General features: G+C 44.5%; 1 protein-coding gene across 7 annotated transcripts in view; it reads right to left on the reverse strand.

Annotated features, from left to right (window-relative positions):
* The window catches only part of COMMD10 (COMM domain containing 10), a 505110-nt gene that overhangs the window by 7911 nt on the left and 477389 nt on the right, over positions 1–19810 (reverse strand). For all 7 annotated transcript variants that reach the window (XM_029571166.1, XM_029571174.1, XM_029571140.1 and 4 more), the window contains one exon: positions 4646–4705. In XM_029571166.1, coding sequence (XP_029427026.1) covers positions 4646–4705 — 60 coding nt within the window. The remainder of the gene's footprint in view (positions 1–4645; positions 4706–19810) is intronic.

The raw sequence follows: 19810 nt of genomic DNA on the forward strand, positions 1-19810 counted from the left end.
TGGAACAGTCAGGTCCTTAACCAATAAGCCTTCATACTGTTGAGGCAACTCCATTATTGCTCTCTGCTTCAATCACAGGGGGAAAAGAGGAATTAGATTCAGACAGCATCCAACAAAGACACTGAATTGTACAGTCTGGGAAAACAAATGAGCATGGGGGTAACTTGCTGATGCAGCAGTTACTTCCCTTAACCAATAAGCCTGATACATTTGATGCCACTCCAACACTGCTCTCTGCTTCAACGATAAGAGGTAACGGGGAATTGGACTCAAACAGCAACCAACAAGGGTCCTGACTTTGACGGTCTGGGAAACTGATAATTATAGAGGTGACTTGTATGGTGCAGCAGATACTACTATAAGCTTGCTGAGCAGACTGGATGGACCGTTTGGTCCTTTTCTGCCGTCCTCCGTTTCTATGATGACAGCCCTGCAGAACAACACTGTACATGCTGTAGGGCAGGCAAAAAAAAAAAGAAGTTAAGTAGCTGAGGTTAGCTGCTGCCAGTTAGCCAGATAAGTTCATAGTTGTCTAGCTAAGTAGAATAAGTACCGACGTATCCAGGTAAGTAGCAGCGGCTAATCTTAGCAACTGAGCCAAATAAGTACAGACTTATCTAGCTATGTAGCTGGGCCTGTCCATCACCAGATAGCAATGCTGGAAACTTTACTCCATCTCTGAACATGTGTAAAGATTCCAGCAGTAAAAAAACAAAGTGTGTTCTGCCTGTGTGCCTCTCTGCATTGGGAAGGCATACTTAATGCCCTCATTAGCATGGAATTTCCATATGAAAGCGCTAAGCTGGCCACATATTTCTGAATGCTCATTTTGAGAGCGTAAAACTCCTTGCTGCATAGGCAGAAAGATTTACGCTCACAAAATGAGCATGCAAGAGCAGGTAAACCTGTGAGTTCAGCTGAGCGCACCTTTCTAGTGGCTTGTATGTTATATAGCCAATTTCAAATAAATGTCTCCAAACCTGGTGCCAAGAAAGTGGTTTTAGATATATAAGGGGCTTGGGTCATCTATGGAACAATAAAAAGCTATAATATGTGAAATCAAGATGACATCTTACTGAGCAGACTCGCTCGTGAAAGCCCCTGAATTTCCCTCATTAATTCCCTTCTCACTGAGGTAAATATCGGTAAGAAATGGAAGGGCAAAATTTGTGGGTACTGGCATCCATGCCGCGCAAGTCTGTGTAGCAGACTTGGGAGCCAGATCGTGAGATGTCATCCCCAGCGAGTGCGTGTGTTTCAAAAACTCCCATCTGCGCCATTTCCCCGCTATTATCGGAGGGCTTCCTGCGTACAGGATCAGGAGCCACTGCCTGCCCTAAAGGCAGACAAAGCTCTGGTCTTGACTGGAGCCTTGTTCACAAATGAACTTGCAGGGTGGAAGTCTGTTGATTTAAGGGCCTCTGGAACAGATCAGCTTTTGTTTCAAACATATTTGGGGGCTTCAGAGGGCACTGCACTTAAAGATGTCTGCGGAGAATTTTCCCAGGCTGTGGCCCTGCCTCCAGTGCTTCTGCCAAACAATCCACTCAGGTTTCCAAGCCAGTTTCTCTTGAGGACCTTGTGCTCACCTTGGCAAGAGTGATACAACTTTGTGCCCTTCCTTTGGATGCAGCGAAAATGTTTCAGGAAAATAAGCCGGAGCGCCTTAATTCCCAGATTATTTCTTTATCATCTCAGATCTCTTCCCTTCAAAGTACTAAGATAGTTTTGATTAAAGGAATTTCTTTCCAGATATAAGAATATGAGGTTTTTGAAATTTCCCAAATTGAAAATGATTTCGCCATACGAAGGGGCTAAGAAATATTTTCAAGATATAGTAAAATTGTCATTGCAGCAAATACCGCCATTAAGTAGAGTTTATTTCCTTCCTGCTTCAAACCAAGATTGTGTGGCAAAGGAGAGTGAAAATGAGTCCTACTCGGTCACAAAGTCTCAGTGTCGGTGGATAGTTTGGATGTCTCAGCTCCGCTTAAATCTTCACGAGGAGGTTTTGGGAGAGGAACTTTGATAGTGACTTTGGTTTTGGATAACAACGGGGACTTGGTTATGAAACTTTATTTCCAGAATCGTACTTTATTATTTTGTGGTCAAAGAGTGCATATTCTGCCAGCACTATTAGGGCTATCCAGGGGACTAGGAAAAAGAGTTTTGCAGTATAAAAGTCGTGTTGTGAGATTGGGTGCCATCTTTTTAAAAAATATGTCCTTGCATACGTGAGAAGAGAGATGGAAGCGGCAGAAGAGGGAGAGACAAGGAGGAGGTGAGAGAAGATACAGAGCGATATGCACATGGAAAAAAAAGAAATGATAAAGAAATGAGAAGATCGGAAAATAAGGCTTTGTAAACAAAGCAATGAGGAGGCAGAGAGGAAATTAAGAGAAAGCCAAAAGCCAGCAGAAACAGAGGAGATGTGGTTAGAAAATCGTTTATTTAAAGTTTGGTAAAAATTTCTGTGCTAGCTGGGCAGGGTCCAGGGTGGGTGGCAGGTTGTATCTGCCCTTTTCTTTCAGCCCTGCAGTCAACGGGGGAGGAAGAAACAGGGAAGGGGGGAGGAAATGGTGAGGGCATGCAAATATCATAGGCTCAAAAACGCTCTCTTTAAAACTGGCAGCTCAGTTTTGAAAGGGACTGTGGCCAGTGCTTCAACCGAGGTGCACATTCTTGCCTTTCTTTCAATAAATAAATCCCCCCTGTTAAATCCCACAAGAGAGAGGAGTTATTTGGGGGGGGTTTCCAAATCGAGGGCAGGACGCTCAAATACAACTGTGGCCCCGGAGCTGGGGAGGTACTAACTGCTGAGCTGCAAGAGCTCAGGACGTGTGGGAGTGGGGCGTCTTATGTGCACTTTGCAGGCATGGGACCGGCTCTGGCCCGGAATCTGCGAGGGCCAAAGTGCTGCTGTGGCTGGGGAGGCAGGTGACGCTTCAGGGAAAAAAAGTGCCTGGGCTCAGGGAAAGCAGAGCAGCAAAGTAATCCAAACCTGTGGAAGAGGGGGAAATCGCAAACTGAAAGGTGAGCTGAGCCTGCCAATGAAGGGAAGCCTAACATGCTGAGGAGGGATGGCAATCAGTGAAGGGCTGGATGAAGCAAGCCTGCAGAGGGCAAGCTGGCTAAGGAGGGGTGAGGGGGAACCTGCTGGGGAGAGGGGGGATGGGAAAAAGACCTAGAAGGGGAACAGAGATGGACAAGTCAGTCAGAGAGCAGAGAAGACTAAGGGGACGAAGGGCATGGAGCTTGAATCTCCTCCCTCCAAATATTAAATTCAAAGTATGGCCATGAAGGAGGAAGAAAATTAAAAGGTAAACTTTAAAAGCTGGATGCGTGCTGAAATTAGGGGATGCGCGAATGTGGCGGGTCGGAGCGTGCGCAGAGCAGATTTTAAAAGCCGGCTGGATACGTGCGTACTTGCCGCTGTGTGCACAAATGAAAAGTTTCCAAAAGGGGGCGGGGCATGGGTAAAATTGATGCGTAAATACTTATGTGCACAGACGCTCGCAGGGTCCCCTGCTGTGTAACTTTACTTCTGCTATGGATGATGTGTAAGTTGTAAAATAAAAACATATAGGCAGATCATGGGGGTTTTAAAGGTTGGGGGCTAATAGAAGAGACGAGAGGCTACTAAATTAGGGGGGGTTAGAAGTCCTATCCCTTAAGGGGGCAAACTGGGAACAAACTATGAAAACGGGCAATGGCGTCAGTGCACGTGCTTTTTTAAAATCTCCCCACTTACGCGATAGGAGGAGGATTTGCGCGCATAGGCACACGTCCACTTAAATTGCATATGTGCACATTCAGGCTATTTTATAAATGCACACTTATACATGTGCATGTTATAAAATGACCGTGTCTCTGGGTGCGGGCTGACGAACGCACGCACATGTGCGCCGCTATGAAAGTTACCGTCTAGACTGCAGAGGAAGTGAGGCATAAAAGAGGAAAAGATGGGAAGAGGGAGATTAAGAGAATAAGAGAACGGGGGCGCGGGGGGGGGGGGATTGAGAGAGAGTGGTTGCAGTGACAGGTGAGGGAGGGGCTGTTGTGGGGGGTGGGAATGGAGCAGGAGGGAGGAGACTGGTGTGTATGAGAGCTGGAGCTGGGGAGAAGAATGATAGGTGGGACTGATTGCTTCCCCAGCTTTTCTTTTGGCCACACAGGTCTTCCCCATGTCTACGCTACCTGCTCCTCTCTGGACATTTACATACAGGCTGTTCAGTCACACTCCCAGCTCACTGGGTTCTGGTTTTTTTCTTTTTTGCTGGGGGCGCTGTAATTTGTGTTGAGTTAAACACCCCCAATCATTTTCAAAAGTTGGCTTCTATGATCCAGCCCAACCGAAAAAACTCAAAAGCCAGTTTTGTTTAAAGCTTTAAATGTGAGCAAATGTGTCCAGGATTCATTAAAATATTTTCATTACTCGGAACTTATTCATAGAGGAAGCGATTCCTACTGACAGACAGATACTTACAAGGCTCTTCTGGAGTGCACAGCCCTGTGACAAAGGGAAAGAAAGATGCAAGAAACTGGAAGCAAACATTTACAGTGGAAGAGAGTGGTTTGTAAGATATATTGGCAGCTTCTGTGATAAAAAAAAAAAAAAAAACAACAACAACAAAAAAATACAGACCTTGTTATAAAACTCTAACAGCTCCTCATGGTTGAATTCCACAAACACTTTATCTGGTTTCTAAAGAAAAGGAAAAGAAAAACAGATTTAGTGTACATGCTTCATAAACTGCATATTTCCATTTAATAGCATACTTTGTTTCTTGAACTTAAACATTGTGAAATGCCTCATAAACAGTGCTGCATGCCCATCAAGCTATATACAAACAGAAAAATACAGGGCCTCTAATTGCTCATTTTCTCATCAGAGTTTAACCATATCCCCAACCTATAAATCTCACTGCACTCCAAAGACCTTAGATCCACAATGACATCTGTCCTTCTGGAGGTGATGACAAAAATACAGCAGAAAATATATGCCAGACAACAAATGGCTTTCCAATCTCATCCCAAAGTCAGAGATAAAAATGCAAGATTATATTTCATCTTTCTCAGCAGTTCACTGTAGACCTAAGAAAGGTTGCTACAGAAGGAGACTGGAGGCGGTGTATCTGATTAAACTCGCACAATCATTAATGCAACACACAAGTGCAAAGCTCATACCTCCAGCATCAATCTTATGCCTATGAGCTTTCCATGCTGAGAGTGCTCGTCATCTGCATGCAGACTGAGCTCAACCTGATAATTAAAACAGCATCAACGCTGTGCTTAAATTTAGGTGATAAAACACATCTGGTGTAACCCATGGTCATTAAAACAGACGAGTGTGTGTGTGTGTCTCTTTATGAAGGGTAAAGGTCAGGCGGATTCAATATAATGGAACTAACTTATTTTACAGGCTTATGTAAAACAGGCGGTTGAAAACTGCTTCTGAAGCCAGCTGCACTACTAATTCATCCACAAAACATTGAAAGGGGAATTTTAAAAGCCCGATGCACGCATCAATCCGCGGGTGAGCGAATATGTAGGGCCAGTGTGCGCCGAGCGGCTTTTAAAAGCCGCCCAGAATTGCGCATAAATGCCGCTGCGCGCACATTTCAGAATTTCAGAAAAAGGGGCGGGGCATGGGCACTCCGAGATTTAAACCTGAAATTTGCACGTAAATATGCACACGGGCGCGCTCCGGGGGTCCCCTGCTGCGTAATTTTACTTCTGCTAAGGACGAAATGTAAGTGATAAAACAAAACAATCTGGCCAGATCATCAGGGTTTTAAGGGTCGGGGTTAACAGGGGAGAAGGAAGGCTATTAAACCAAGGGTGTTGTGAGGGCTATTCCTTAACTGGGTGAACTGGGAACAAATGGGAAAACTGTCAATGGCGTTGGCGCATGTCCCTTTCAAAATTCCTCCACTTATGCGGCAGAAGCAGGATTTGCACACACAGGCATGTGCCCACTTAAAATTCAGCGCATATGTGTGCACAGCCCGGCTATTTTATAACATGCGCACATATACATGCGTATGTTATATAAAATGGCCGCATCCCTGGACACAGGCTGATTAAAGTGCGCACGTGTGTGCCCATGTGCCAGTTTAAAATTTACTGTCCCTGAGAGTAAATTTTCAAACATCTCAGATAAGATATATACCTCCTGCCCCTCTGTCAACTGCTTACGGACCTAAAATTAAAATTCTATCTCTATGCAGATGACGTACAGATTCTGATTCCCATTACAGAATCTCTCCCTAAATCTCTCGCCTTTTGGGAAATCTACCTCAAATCTATAAACAGTCTGCTCACCAACTTGAATCTAGTTCTGAATGCAAATAAGACTGAACTCCTAATCATCTCCTCGGACCACTCGGCCTTAATCAATCCACCAGCAGGCAATACCCAGATCACGCAAGTAAGGGACCTTGGAGTAATCATTGATAACCGTCTGAATCTTAAGAAAGCCATCAATAACACTACCAAGGACTGCTTTTATAAATTACAAGTCATGAAAAGGCTCAAACCCCTCCTCCACTTCCAAGATTTCAGGACAGTGCTCCAAGTCACACTCTTTTCCAAAACAGATTACTGTAACTCTCTTCTCCTCGGGCTCCCTACTTCATCTATCAAACCATTACAGATGCTCCAAAATGCTGCGGCAAGAATCCTGACTAATACCAACAGAGGAACACACATCACCCCCATACTACAGAACCTGCACTGGCTGCCAATCAAATATAGAATATTACACAAGGCTCTCACTATAATCCACAAAGTCATTCACAACCAACAACAACTAGACCTCCAGATTCCCCTCAAATTATACTCATCAGACAGACCGATTCGAGAAGCATATAAAGGCACCCTGCAACCCCCTACAACGAAATCTACCCGCCTATCATCTACCAAAGAACGAACCTTCTCTACAGCTGGCCCAGCCATCTGGAACAAGATGCCCACAGAACTCAGATTAGAACCATGCCCGTTTACCTTCCGCAAAAAAACTTAAGACATGGCTCTTCATCCAGGCCTTCACTTAACCTACAGTTCCAGCAATTCCTCACTAATTCAGACACTGACTCCTACCTAAACTCTCTGACAAGTGTAGCCTATACACTTATGCCTCTTCTCATCATATTATTGTATTATCTAATTTGTTCAGTTATGCCTTCTATCGCTCCGGCTATCCTAGCCCTCCAGGTTAATACCCCTTGTTATATGTAACTTTCATTTCTTGTTATATGGTTGACTTTGTTATTCCCCTCATGTTATTTGTAAACCGATCTGATATGAATTTCTTTCATGAAGGTCGGTATATAAAAATGTTAAATAAATAAATAAATAAGTTAAACCAATTTTCAAAGCGTACCTATGGTCGCAAGCACTCTTTGAAAATTATCCAACAAAATCTATCCTGAATAAGTTATACCTACTATTTGGTGCACACAAAACTTTCCTGAAAATGTATGCACATATAGTCACATTTTGCAAAGTAGGCATGGAAATCCAAACCTTCTACCCCTCAGGAATACCTCTGCTCAGACCAGGTAAACTTATGCACAAGCATGAGATACACGTATACAGGTACCCGCATGTCAAGCAGGCAATTTTGTAAAAGGTCATGTGTATGCATAAAACTCTGCTTTATGAGTAGAAGGCCCTTTGAAAATTATCCCATAAGGTCTCGTTAATGTTATAAGATGAACCAGAAAGCCTGATAGTGGAAATGGGCAAAATAAACATATAAGGATCTGATTTGTAGTGAGGATTACTCATATGCACAGAAAGGTAAAAAAAAAAAAAAGTCTGCTTTGCACTCAAAAGTGGCAGTATACACTATTTTCCCTTTTAGACTGTGAAGTAGACTTTGAGAGAATATTTGACTTTGTAAATAGTACATTTTTGCTCACAAAAATGAATTTAAACCAATAAGAACATAATAGTTAATGAGTTGGTGTGCTGTAAAATTATGCAAAGCAGCTAATTAACTATTAGCACATAGTGAAACTATATGAAAAATACATTTCATTAAGCCAGTTTTGCCAAATCTTAGAAAGTTTTAGCAAAATTTCCTGTTAAAATCAATTATACAAGCTATGGGCCAAATTTTAATGTGTTGCTTATGCTAAAAAGCCCATATATGCGAGTATGTAGGCTGCTTGCTAATTATGTGTGTATATGCACGTGTGCAAGCTAAAAAAAATGGGAAGGGGTGGGACATGGGCATTCTGGGCGGGGTCGGAGACGACGAGCGTGGTAGCTTGTTAGTCACATATGTTCACTGTTGCTCCTGAAGACGTGTAAGCCTGCAGAAATTGTGTTTTAGGCTTAACACGATGGGATGAGAGATCCAGGTCAACTGGGGGGGTGTGCAGGCTGAAGAACCAGAGGGGTCTGGATGCCCTCAAGGTAGACTGGGCAAACTGGTGGACTACGTGTTAAAACTGGGAATGTCCTTTGCGCAAACATGCTTTAAAATCTGTGCGCATTAAAGCCAACAAAGTCATAAGGAAGATACGTGATGTAGGTTTGCTTGAGTAACAGCTTAAAATTAGAAGTATACTTACACACAGTAGGTGTATACTTACAGTAGGTGTATTTTAAATAATACACGCACAACTGGGCACGATTTAAAATTTCAGCGTTTGTCCGCTCGCGTGCCCATGGACACCCGGCACACTTGTTTTAAAGTTACTGTCATTTCTAGTAAACTTATTTGCATGTAAGCCCCAACAGAAAAACAGTGCATGCTAGTTTTGCATTAGTGTGCAAAGGTTAGCTCCCCTTAATAAATTGACCTCTAGGTGTGTTTAGCCCAAAGTACCTAAAGTATCAGTTTACATTGTGTCCAGATGATCTCACTAATTTATTTTTTACTATTCCGTTCCAATATAATATGGTATGCGCCATTGTGCCTATATTTCTCCCTACAAGTTAGGAATTCTTCTCATCTATTTTCAAGTTTGACACTATTAAATGTTTTATAATTTTTGGTCTTTCAGCGTTTAAAAATCTGGCTACTGATCTCTGGGTCTGAGATTTCCATGTTATAGTAACACACAGCTTCTGGATAGCACAGCACCTTCAAAACCAGGGACTTCTCTTTTAGTCACCTTATCAGTGCAGTTGTGAGATATTCATGACATGTAGAGAATGCTATGATTTTGTCACATTTAGAAAAAGTCTTGAAAAATTCCCATGATGTCAAAATGTGAAGGGTGAAAGAAAAAAAAATCCCCCTTTGTCCCCAAAAAAGAGAGACAATGAACACTGCCACCTTCAACCAAATTTTAAAGGCCTGTGCTGGCCATTTTAGAAAAATTCCATTAAGCAAAATTATTATTTTTTTTTTTTAAAAAGAGCTCTCTCTCTGTTCTAAAGTAAGCTATCTAATATCACAAACTGATCTTTAATTTATATGAAAGATGATGCTCCCAGGGGGTTTGTTGTGACTTTCTGGCAACAAGGAGAAAGTGTTCTTGTGGACTACAAGGGGCTAGAATGCCTCTTCAGGCCATTCTTTCTGAATTTAGCCTGTTCGGTGCGGGCTGTGATATGCCACGCTCATGTCTCAACCTGCTCTGGCCACCTGAGAATGTATGTCAGCGCACTGGGATTCCAAGATGCAGTTTTGCAATGAAACATGTCAAGACTGTTTGGGTATCTTAAAACAATGAGTAAAAGGTTAAGTCACTCTTTCAAAGAAGAAAACATACTGCAAGACAATAATTTTACCACTTTCTTGACAAGAACAGACATCATATTAATAGAACATGTATCAAGTCATTCCAGTTTGTTTAGCCTGCAGGCTTGGCTTAAAAAAAACTATGCCTAGCATGCTCTATTTACAGACACTTGTGCTTTCAAACTTTTTTTTCCCTACAAGTGCAGGTGACTGAAAAGAGTGATAGCATTGACGGTAATTTTATAGCTCTCCACATAGTATTGGGGGCGACAGGGATCAAATTCACGGCCCTGGTTGTCGAAGGCTAAGGGACGTGGTAGTGAGCCACAGGGACTCTTGTTCATAAAGAGTTGTGAAGAAAGTTATCAAGAGAATTAAAGTAAGGACGACATGCCTCTGTGTCACAGTCCGCACAGCTTTGAAGGCCTGAACGGGCTGGATGGTCTTCACTGCCATTCCCCATGAGTAGAGCTCATGGATTCAGGTCTCCGCAGGATTTCCGGTGGTAGCAGGAACCAGGCTATGACTGGAAACTGGAAAGGCAGGTAGCTGAAGATGAAAACAAGCAAAGCAGGATCCAGAGCCAAGAGACTTCCATGAGGGCAGGAACTGAAACATGAAGATGGCCAGAGATCAACAGCTAAAGCAATAGTGCTTCCATGGGGTGGACGCCAGCTGAGCCATTGGACCAGCAAAGGGTTGGTAGAAAGGACTTCTTTATACACTGCAGTCTGTTAGGGCCACACTTACTGCTGGTCCAACAGGGAGTCGATGTGAGCAGGTCTCCCTTTCTTTTTTTTCTCCTCAACTTCACTAGAATATCTTTGTAGCTTTAGCGTCCCTGTAGCTCTGTTGTCAAATCCTCTGGCTCTGAACTCCCTAGGATGTGGGTTCGAATCTCACTGCCCCTGACACTCTGGAAGCTTCCTATTGGACTGGATATAAGAAGCCCTAGCCTGATACCTTTGCTGGTCTAATAGTCTGGAGGTTGCTCTGGGACACTGCTATTTGTTTGGTCTGATTCCTTTCTGCCTGGTCCCTGCTACATGCTGATTCCTGCTTGATAAACCCTGGAGGGCAACCTGCACCCAAAGGTTCAACCCACAGGGAATGGCGGCTGCTATCAAATGAAGATCACCTTTCCTAGCCTCAGTAATACCTGGCCTCTCTGAAATACACCTCTTGTCCAAGTGCAGTATCTCCTCTTGGCTTCTCCAGAGCGAGTTGGGATATATATTACCTAAACAGAATGCTTTTTTTTTTCAATATATTTAACTTAGGTACATTTAAATGGATCTCTTTTTTTTTTTTTCTGGAATTTCCCCAACTCTGCTATCCTGTTTGTATCATCTTCTAAATCATGCTTGCCTCAATTTCAAATAGAGTTTCTGCTGCCCATAAAGAATGGGTAGCAATTGATCACTGTTGGTTAAGGCATTATTTTCAGGGGTTGGCGGCAACTTGCATGCCTGTGGGGAGCTTCCCTATGAAAATCGGATCGCAAGCCTGCCTGCGGACCTGCAAGATGCTACTAGTTACTAAAAATTGTCATCATTTACGATCGAGCTAAAGGCAGGGAATTTCCCTTTGAAATTGCTAGTGGGCTCATACCGCAGGGAATATTTAATATGCATAATCTACAAGTACAATGTATCCAGATTAAATTAGTGAACATCAAGCATGGGAATTTGAAAATTAAATCTCTGATGGCTAGATTTATTTATTTTAAAACACTTACAGTTCACTTGTAGTGGACCAGCTGTAGTAAGCAGATTACAATACATCAGATTCATAGTTAAAACAAATACAAAATATCCATTCATAAGCTACACCATAAACCTCAAATAAAAAACAACAATCATCAGAATGAGCACTTTACATTTAAATCAATCAAATAAATCTACCCAAAAGCTTCTTGGAATAAAAATGTTTTCAACTGCTTATGAAATTATTTTATTTTTCTGATTGCACACAACGCATTGGGCAAAGAATTCCAAATCGTGGGCCCTATTATAGTAAACAAGCCTGTTAAAACGGGCGAGATTCCATCGGTCAGACCGGCATGTCGGTCAGAGCCGCTCTGTTCTCCACAACTTCTTACTCTTCCCACTTACTCACTCATATCCTCTCCCCTTTTCCTTCCATTCCTTCATACCTCCATCCACAACCCCTTCCCCTCTCCCTCAGCCCTCCTCCACTCCGTTTTTCTCTTCTCCAGAACGTTTTACCCTTCCCACTTACACACTCATATCCTCTTCCCTTTTCCTTCCATCCACTCTCATCTCATCCACAACCCCTTCCCTCAGCCCTCCTTCACTCTGTTTTTCTCTTCTCCACAACTTTTTACCCTTCCCACTTATGCACTCATATCCTCTTACTTTTTCCATCCATCCCCTCTCATCTTCCCTTTCCTTCCCGTCTCACCTCATCCACAACCACTTCCCTCTCCCTCAGCCCTTCTCCACTCCCTCTTTTTCTCTTCTCCAGAAAGTCTTACCCTCCCCACTTACGCATTCATATCCTCTTCCCTTTGCCTTCCATCCCCTCATCTTCCCTTTCCTTCCCCTCTCACATCATCCTCAACCCCTTCCCTCTCCCTCAGCCCTCCTCCACTCCCTCTTGTTATCTTCTACAGGGCTGGCTGTACCCTGCTGAACCTGTAAGATGCAGAGGGTGAAGGGCGCCTCTACGGGGACCTGCCTCTCTCTGTACCTCCCTCCCTGTGTACTGTGGCTTCTCACTGCTGTCCCTTTGCGTGCTTGTCCTCTCACCGGCTTACATAATATTGATCTCAAAAGTTTTTGGAGCACTCAGATGAAAAACTGAACATTTTATAATAGTGGAGCAGTTCTTGAATTCAAATGGAGATAGCAACACTGAATAAAATGACTGAAGTGTGAACGAATTGATATGATTTGGATCAATATTACATTTTGTAATATCACCAGTTTCTGCATTGTTATCAGACCTAAAGGTTGGCAAGTTTTCATTATTTCTTCTCTTTTCCTGTTGTGCATGGAGTCTAAGACCTGGGGGAAAGATTGTTTGAGGATTGCCTGTAGAAGTAGTTATAGTCAACTGCACTCCAGAATGAATGGTTTGGCACTAGTGGAGGTTTGTCTTTTTTTTTTTTTTTTATCTTTCATCTTGGACTTCAATTTTTCCATCAATATTGTTTTTTTTCATTGCAGTCTGATTGTTGACTATACTTTGGCATTATCGCTGTGGTTACTGTTGCTATCTTTTCGAGAGGCAACTCTGATATATACATTTATTTTGTTGTGCCTTCTCATTCAGGTGGGATGCTATATTTTTCAGATGGATGTTTACCACTGTGATGCGAAATAGAAGTGTAGCTAGTACAGTCCATTCAGACTAGGATCTTCCCTCAAGGAATCGTTAGCTGGATGAGAAAATCTGTGGAAAGTAGAAGGGAAGTGGGCAAAAGTAAAAGGAGATATCGTAAGGGCAACTTTTTGATAGAAATGTAAATAAAGAGAGGAGAAAAAGAGACCATTACGGTTTTCTATAGAAATAGCTGAAAAGGTATGGGAGAAAAGGTTTGGATTCATAAACTACAAGAGATCACAGAAAGAGTGTGATGAGTGGCGTGGGTGTAAGCCCTTTGTGCTGCAGTGTACTTGACCCAGCCTTGTAGGTGAACCTACGAGGCCCATGCCAACATCTGATAAATGCGGCCTGTAGCAGGACAGTCTGTATCTTCGCCTATACCAGTTGCCTCCCTCACTGGTTGAGCCCTTGGGTTCTGGTGGCCGACAGGCCATAGGCAGGTCCCCAAGGCAGTAACTAGAGCAAGAATCCAATGGCACACTGGGATCAGGGGAGGCAGCAGGTTAATGGAGTCAGAAATAGGCTAAGGTAGGGGCAGGTGGTAGGCAATTGTGGTCAGGTCCAAGCAAGAAGACAGAATCTGGAAGACAGGCCAAAAGGGACAAAGACACACAGAAGACACTGGACAAGATGGTCAATACAAGGCAAGGCTGGATGAGGAATTAGGAAACCAGGACATAGGAACCAAGAACTCGAAAGTAACACACACTGCTAAGGCAGAAGACCTGCTGCTGAAGCGAGGTAATGCTGCGAGGCCCTTGCTTAAACAGGCTAGTTGGCCTGATGTCATCAGAGGGCGCTACTCAGTGTTGCCTGTTGCGGGGCCTATATAATGTGTGCATATGTGCATGCACATGATTAAGGGGAGGCAGCAGGAGTTCCTGGAGTTCATGCCCTATCAGATTTAGCTGCTGGGCAAGTAACTGAAATCAAAACAGGTCTTGGTGTATGGAGATGACTCCTGAACACTATATAAAAGGGCAATGAGCCAAATGAACTGTTTATGTGGTCATTATGGCAGAATTCAGCTCTTGGGAGAAGGGAGGCCCAATTATCCTGCCAGCGATTCACATAGGCTCATAGAAAGGCCTTGAGACGCTGATTTAGTTGCTTGGTTTGCCCATTACTCTGGGGATGGTAAGCTGAAGTTAAATCCAACGTAATTCCAAACTTCCTGCACAAGCCTTTCCAGAAGTGGACCGTGAACTGTACTTCTCAGTCTGAGAAGATGTGAAGAGGGGGGTCCATGCTGACAGAAGATATGCTGGACAAAGAGTTTAGCCAGTTCTGGTGCTGATGGGAGGCCTGGAAGGGGCGTGAAGTGTGCTAACTTAGAAAATCTATCCACTACCACCCATTTGGTGGTGTTGCCACCAGAGAGGCTAAGTCAGTCCAGGGCTTATACACTTTTATTCATGGCACACGTGGGACAGGACTCTATGTAATGCTTTACGTCAATTTTCATCTGGGGCCACCAGTAGTGTTGGACGATTAATTCCAAGGTTCGGGTGATACCTGGGTGAACTGCCAAGTGGGAGTCATGAACCCACTAAAGAACCTTTTGACATAGACACTGGGGAACCACAATCTTCTCAGGACTGTCTGTGAATGAGGAAATAATCACAATCTTTACACCGTTGTTGATATGCCATGGAGGCTATAGAGAGCCCTCAGTATCAAAGGAGCATGAGAAGGCTCTTCAGTTCTTCTCAGTGGGATGGTACTGCAAGTGAAAGTCAAACAATTAAAAATAATGACCAGTGGCCTTGCCAGGGGTTCAGCCTCTGAGCTTGTGCAAGGTGTTCTAGGTTTTAATGATCTGTATAGATGGTTAGTGGGTGCTTAGCTCCTTCCAACAGGTGTCACCATTTCTCTAAGGCTAGCTTGACCACTAGTAGCACACAATCACCAACAGTATAATTCTCTGCTACAGAGAATTTTTTCAAAAAATAGGAGCAGGTTACGAGAATGCCATTATGGTTATGCTGTAAGAGGACAACGAATACCTTAAAGATAGATACATCTACCTTCAGAATGAATGGCTTGGATGGATCTGAGTAGTGTAGATACAAGTCAAGGGTTAACTCCTCTTTTGAGATGCTTATAAGCTTGGATAGCACCTGTGGTCTAGTTTTTGGTGTCAGTGTCTTTCTTGGATAGGGCTGTAAGCAAAGCCACCAAGGAGGAGTAATCATGAATAAACTGCCTATAGTAATTTTCAAAACCCAGGAAGCGCCGCAGCGCTTTGAGGCCCACGGGCCCGAGCCACTCCAGTATGGCCTTTAATTTGTCTGGGTTCACAGGCCTTGGTAGAAGATAATATATCCCAAGAAGGGAAGTTCCTCCTGTTCAAAGGTACACTTTCCTAATTTGGTATAGAGATGGTGCTCACAGAGTCTCTGGAGGACCTATTTCATATCATATCGATGCTCTGGTGAAGTCTTAGAGAAGACTAGATTATCATGCAGGTAAACTACTACATGGGATTAGAGATGGTCCTGGAACAATCATTGACCATAAATTGGAAGACTGCAGGGCCATTGCAAACCCAAAGGGCATCACTAAGTATTCATAGTGTCCGTCACAGGTGTTAAAGGCGGTTTTCCATTCATCACCTTCTCAGATCCTGATCAGGTTGTGTACCTCCTGAATGTTGCGCCCATCGGTCGCAAACGGCTGTGTCCTCTATTGCTCACCTTTCTTCTACTTGATTCAGTTAATTTCGGGAAGATGGCTGCCTTTGCTTCTCCTCACCGTACCCTCCAGCGTCCTCGGTCCAGCATGGGCAATTGCGTTCGCTATCTTTCTCCAGGAGTCTCATAAGGCACGTGCGTGCAGCCCCGCCCTTTACGTGCGCCATGGCGAGAACCTCGGGGGCATCCCCTCCGCATTACTTCACTAGCTCTGGTATTTAATCTCCGCTCATGATTCCATCTACGAGTTAGCAAGGAATCCTCCATGCTGATCTTTCCTTGTTAGCAGATACTCCCGCTCTGTGTTCTCTCGCTCCAGGACGACTTAAGTACCTGCTCCTCGGGGGCCATGCCTCATTCCATCTTACCCTCCGGGGTTACCTCCTACCAACTAGGACGCCTAAGGTACCCGCTCCTCGGGGGCCTTGCCGTGCTTCTACCTACCCTTCGGGGTTACCGACTCATTACCAGGATGCCTACGGTACCCGCTACTCGGGGGCCTTGTTCGTCTGGGACCTCCGCTCCTTGGGGGTTCATTTCTACTACAACTTCCAACATCAGAGTGAGTATTGCCGCTCCAGTTCTGTCTCTGCATTGTCTCATCTCTTTCTCCATAGATCCTCGGCCCACCCCGCACCGCGGACCACTACCGGATCTATTGGCTTCTCCACCTAAGCCTGGATTCTCAGCCTACCCTGCTTTGCGGACCACTACAGGACCCATTTCCCTCTTGGGACCTGGTGAGACTGTGAAACTGCCTTTTCCACCCTGCAATTTACTGAAGGAACATTGCATCTGGTTCCTCCTCTCCTGGCTGGAGTCATCACCCGTTCCTCGGGTTCCCATCTATGTTGCAGTATAATAAAGCTAATTCTCTGTGCCTTGAACTAGCCTATCGCTGCAAGTCCCCACTGGGCAGAGCCCTGTGGGAGGTGCCATCTCTTATAGCGACCAAGGGTCCACGCTTTAATGTCCAAAATACAGCACTGAAGGTTTAGCTTGATAAATATTTGCATGCCCTGAAGGTGGTCAAAAAGCTTGGAGTTTCACTTATACCAAGTGCCTCTCCTGCAGGTTGAGCGCTTGGGTTCTGGTGGCCAGCAGGACTTAAGCAGGTCCCTAGGGCAGTGACTACAGCAGTGATGGCCAACCTTTTGAGCTCAGTGTGTCAAAATTCATAAAAAACCCGAGCATAATTCGGGTGTTGTGCCACTTCTAGAAAAATCCATAATTTTGTGATATTTATAGCTCTAATTAATAACACAGTTATAATTTTAATATATGTACTGTATTTATTAATAAAGCAAAAACAAATAATTCTTTACCTTACCTGCTTAGTGACTTTTTTGTTGCTGAATTTCATTGGCTAAATCTTCAATTGAAGGTTGGTATTTCGTACACTTCAAGCCCAAGCAAGAGTTACAAACTTCATCTGTCAGTCTGTTTCTTTTATTGGCTCCCATTCATTTTCACACCACTCCCTCCCCATCCCCCAGGCATGCACACATTCATTCTCACACACACAGACTCCCAGGCAGGCACCCATGCATTCACACACATACACCCCCAGACAGAGTCCCATTCATACACATGCACACACTAAATGCAGACCCCCCTCTCTTTTGCCAGCAACCTCGGAACCTCTCTCATTCCTCTGCTGCCACTGTCACTGCTGCCACATGGCTATAGGGGAGGTGCCGATTGCTGCTACTGACACTGAAGTCCATTCTGCTGCCTGCTCTGTGCAGGCCCTGTGGGCTTCCACTTTCTCCATGCTGATCTCGTACATTGTGAGATCCGTAGATAAAGTGCTATTCTTGCACATTCCCAAAGATTACATGTGCCAATCACTAAAAAGTAATCTATATTTTTTTTTGCCTTTGCTGTCTGATCTTAGTTTTCTAATTGGTTGGTCACAGGCTTTTTTTTTTCCACCTTTCCTTTATTTTTTTTGCCAATTCCTTTTATATTGTCTTTTTTTCTGTTTCTTTTCTCTCCATCTTCTTCCCTCAAACACACAGTCAGGTTCTCATTCTCACATGCTTTTCTCTTTCTCTCACACACACAGGCTCTCACTGTCACATGCTCTCTCATACAATCAATCATACACACAATCTCTCACTGGCACATGCTGTCTGACTTACACACCCAGGCTCTCTCTCACTCACATATGCTCAAGCACAGGCTCTCACTCTCACATGCTCTCTCTCATACAATCATTCATACACACAGTCTCTCACTGGCACATGCTGTCTGACTCACACACACAGGCTCTCTCTCTCTCTCCCCCACATGCTGTCTTGCTCAAGCACATGCTGCCTCTGCAAACATTCAGGTCCTCACTCTCAAACACAATCTCTCAACTCATCTCATACACGCACACAATCTCTCAACTCATCTCATACAGGCACACACACATACACACACTCTACAGACCCTCAGCCTCTCTCTCACCTCTGGGCCTCCTCTTCACGGGTCGTCGCAGGATGGGCCCTGCAGCGGCACTGATCTTCTCGGGCCGCGGTGGCCCTGCTACAGGGCCTCTTCCTCTTCTTGGGCCACTGCGACTTGGAATTCGCGGCGGCCTGTAAGCACAAGTGCTGCTCCTCTTCTGTACGTGCTGATGCTTCACCTCCTTCCTGCCCACGCGGCTCCGGCAACGTTTACTTCCGGGGCTGCACAGGCAGGAAGGAGGAGGATCATCAGCGCGTTTAAATGTGATCTGTTTCTTCGGGCCGTGGTGATGTGAGCCTCACCACGGCCCTGCCTACCACTGTGCCGAATGAGCCTCCTTGCGCCCGGGGGCATTGGGGAGGGGGATACTAAAAACCTAATTTTGAAGGGTCGGCACAGCCGATAAAAAAAAAAAAAAAAAATATTCCCGATAGTCCATGAAACGCTGCGCGTGTCAGCAAAAACGTGTCATAGGTTAGCCATCACTGGACTACAGCAAGAGTCCAATACATGCAAGGGACAGGGCTTGCAGCAGTCTAGTAGAGTTGTAGAAAGGCCAAGGTCAGGGCAGGTCCTAGACAAGGGTGGTCAGATCCAGGCAAGAGGTCAGGTGTACATGGTTGGCAATCGTGGTCAGGAGCAGACAAGAGGTCAGGTCCAGTGGCAGGCAATTGGTGGTCAGGTCCAAGCAAGAAGTCAGAATCTGGAAGTCAGGCCAAGAATGTATGAAGAGACAGACGATACTGGAAGTGACAGACAATACACTGCAAGGCTGGACAAGGCAATGCTTGAAGAGCAATCAGAAATGCAGAACACAAGAACAAGGAACTTGAAAGTAATACATACTACTAAGGCAGAAAACCCGTTACTGAGGTGAAGTAATGCTGTGAGGCTCTTGCTTAAATAGACTGGTTGGCCTGAAGTCATTGGAGGGCGCTGCTCAGCCTCTCTCTCACCGTGGGGCCTATATAATATGTGCATATGCGCACATATGGAGTGTGGCTGGCAGTGTCTCAGGTCATGCTGGATGGCATTTGGGCAGGAGGCTGTATGCTGACCGCGGGATGGGTCCCGGCCACATTCGGAGTAAGTGAGGCGGCTCACGGGTCCCTCCCATGAGCCGCCAAATGCAACAAAGAGGAAGACAGGCAACAATCTCTGGAAAAACTAAGAGAAGCTTGGAAAATAGTCAGGAATGTGAAAATTCAAATAGAAGAAAAAATAGCAAATACAGTAAAACAAGGGAACAAGGCTTAGTGACAGAAGGAAGTCCAAGAGTGGCATTGTGAGACCCAAAGGTGAATGGGAGGAAATGTAGAGGCTGATAAGGAAAAAGAAAAATTGCTTAACAAATATTTCTGTTTGGTGTTCATGTGGAAGGGCCTGGAGCAGGACCACATAAAACAAACACAAATAAGATTGGAAGCGAGGTAAACCTCAAATGATTTTCAGAACAGTGTGTTCGTGAGGAGCTAACTAAAGTTAAAATAGATAAGGTGATGGAGCCAGTTGGTACACCTCCGAGGGTACTGAGGGAACTTAGAGATGTCCTGGCAGCTCCGCTGGCTGACCTTTACAATGCTTCTTTTGAGTCTAGAGTAGTTCTGGGGGA

The sequence above is a fragment of the Rhinatrema bivittatum genome, chromosome 1, assembly GCF_901001135.1.
Source record: "Rhinatrema bivittatum chromosome 1, aRhiBiv1.1, whole genome shotgun sequence".
Classification (NCBI taxonomy): Eukaryota; Metazoa; Chordata; class Amphibia; order Gymnophiona; family Rhinatrematidae; genus Rhinatrema; species Rhinatrema bivittatum.